This window comes from Penaeus japonicus, unplaced genomic scaffold (genome assembly GCF_977035675.1).
Source record: "Penaeus japonicus unplaced genomic scaffold, GWHDUDI00000001_assembly GWHDUDI00000022, whole genome shotgun sequence".
Taxonomy (NCBI): domain Eukaryota; kingdom Metazoa; phylum Arthropoda; class Malacostraca; order Decapoda; family Penaeidae; genus Penaeus; species Penaeus japonicus.
Genome location: NW_028234424.1, coordinates 16,993,000 through 16,995,499, shown reverse-complemented (window position 1 = coordinate 16,995,499; position 2,500 = coordinate 16,993,000). Strand labels below are relative to the sequence as shown.

Genomic DNA, 2,500 nt, shown 5'->3' with positions numbered 1-2,500 from the left:
TTTTACTAGTAACAGAATATGTAACGCAAGGGAAAGTAAAATGATGAATCAGTAAATTTATATGCTTTAAGTAATACGTAGTATGATTTCTTCTTTCTTAAGTCTATCATCGTCTTCTCTCACGTCATAGCATAACGAATGAAGATTTAATCGATCATAAAACTATTCCTGTGCCGTCAAACTATTGCATATTTCTTTCTCACCATAGTAATATTATGATACCTCGCCAGCTACCCTTATTTTTTCGTCTGCTAGGAGCGATTCTGGGACAAACGGAGTAGTCTTAGAAAAAAAAAAATCCTGCAAGGTGGTAGTAATATTAGGATGTGGAAATTAAGAATATCGTGATTATAGGACGTCAGACCATATAGGACATACCGTGCTTGTAATGTCCGTGTCTCCTTCCGCCAATCCCAGGTAACACACTTTGAGTCATAAAATAATTAAATCAGTCACACATCCTCAATCAGGCAAGTCGCCTGCTTACTGCTACTGCCGACGCGCGGTCGTTACCCCCTCCTGGCCTCGCTCCTCGCAATGCGATTCACACTTTGTCCACATCTATTTGTTTCTCTCATCCCCCTCCATGCTCTCTCTCTCTCTCTCTCTCTCTCTCTCTCTCTCTCTCTCTCTCTCTCTCTCTCTCTCTCTCTCTCTCTCTCTCTCTCTCTCTCTCTCTCTCTCTCTCTCTCTCTCTCTCTCTCTCTCTCTCTCTCCCTCTCTCTCTCTCTCTTCCTCTTTCTCTCTCCCTCTCTTCCCTCCTTTCTCTCTCCCTCTCTTCCCTTCTCTCTCTCCTTCTCTCCCGTCTTCTCTCTCTACCTCTCTCGCTTCCTCTCTCTCTCCCTCTCTCCCTTCCTCTCTCTCTCCCTCTCTCCCTTCCTCTCTCTCTCCCTTTCTCTCTCTCTCCCTTTCTCCATTCCTCTCTCTCCCTCTCTCCCATCCTCTCTCTCTCCCTCTCTTCCCTCCTTTCTCTCTCCCTCTCTTTCCTCCTCTCTTCCCTTATCTCTCTCTCCCCTCCTCTCTCTCTCACTCTCTCTTCTCCTCTTTCTCTCCCTCTCTCCCTTCCTCTCTCTCTCCCTCTCTTCCTTCCTCTCTCTCTCCCTCCTTCCCTTTCTCCCTCCTTCCCCCTGTCCCTCTTTCTCTCCATCTCTTTTCCTTGCTCCCTCCATCTCCTCACCTCTCCCTTCCTCCTAATCTCCCCTTGATGAATGCTGAACAAAACGTTAATAAGATAAGGAAGAGAAAACCATGAAATCACACAATTATGCTGAACGCTTTTACGCTTTGTTAATAGGCGGATACGATAGTGTGTCAGCTGATGAGAATTTGTGGGCAGTTTTCCTGCCTGTACTTAAGTGACAAAATGGTCTAGGCTTTTGCCAACATGCATACACTCAGCGAAGAAGGATCATTATACTTCTGTGTCTTACTGAACTGTTGCATAAGGCCGAGAAATCTTACCACTTAGAATAGGCCTATACTTTTATGCTGAATAAGATATTTTAGAATACAGTACAATATATGCATATTGAATCATCTGTGAATTGGACAGAATCGGCATTTCTATACTGTTCACGAAATATGTTTTAATCATAGTAATTTAGTATGATTCAAAGTCAGTTTAAGTGGCAAAAGGGTGAAAAGTTGATTTAAGATGATATTACATTCGGGAGTGCACAAACTAGGCAAACCCTAATTTCGTTCACAATCAGTGGAATATACTTTAACATGTTTTAAAATACATTATATGAGAAACTATATTTCATTCAAATACAAAATTTGAATACTGGATTGAAAGAATGGATTTTAGATATCAGGAAACAACTACATTAATATCAAATCAAAGTATTTGCGAATTAATTCCCATTTTGATTTAAAGCTGATTAAGACATGGGAAAAATAAATCTCTTTTATATCAGCCTGACATAGATGTATTAGTATGTCTAAATGAGAATAAATCACGAGGAAGTGACTATAACACATTATCAGCCCACTGGCTACAGGTATCGTGAACGTGTCGACGTGGGTAAATCTTAATTAATAATTATATTTAGTGACAAATCTTATCATGCTGACGTGATAAGAAGGGGAAGGTGAAATGGAGTCCTTTATGTGCAGTGGCTGCAAAACCTCCTTTATTAGTGGGAAGCACATGCGTCCTATTCCTAGTATTTGCTTGTGTGCGCACCATTGTAACTATTTTTTTTTCCACCTACGGACCAGGTGAATGCAAGTTATGGTTAGTTATTTAGCTACACTCACCCGGAACGTTCTGTGTAGGTAAGAATAGAAAAGATAATCATTCATCATCAATAATCTCGCCATGCCGTCTTCATTCCCTCACTCTTTTCTGATGCCGTGTGTGCGTATAAGTGTGAACATGCTCTCATTTCTTAGTTAAACTTACCAAGGACAATCAGAGAGAGTGGCAGCGTGTCCCTCGCCGGTCCAGCCTTAACCTCGATCTCGTAGTCGCCGTGGTCGACGGCGCCCGACACGT

At 41.9% G+C, this 2,500-nt stretch overlaps 1 protein-coding gene across 1 annotated transcript in view; it reads right to left on the bottom strand.

Annotated features, from left to right (window-relative positions):
• LOC122263238 (platelet-derived growth factor receptor alpha) overlaps window positions 1–2,500 on the bottom strand; it is a gene marked incomplete at its 5' end in the record, with an annotated part of 22,066 nt that overhangs the window by 18,940 nt on the left and 626 nt on the right. Inside the window, 1 exon segment of the mRNA XM_086549523.1 lies at window positions 2,408–2,500. This exon segment is cut by the window's right edge and continues 46 nt beyond it. Within this exon segment, the coding sequence (XP_086405649.1) occupies window positions 2,408–2,500 (93 nt within the window).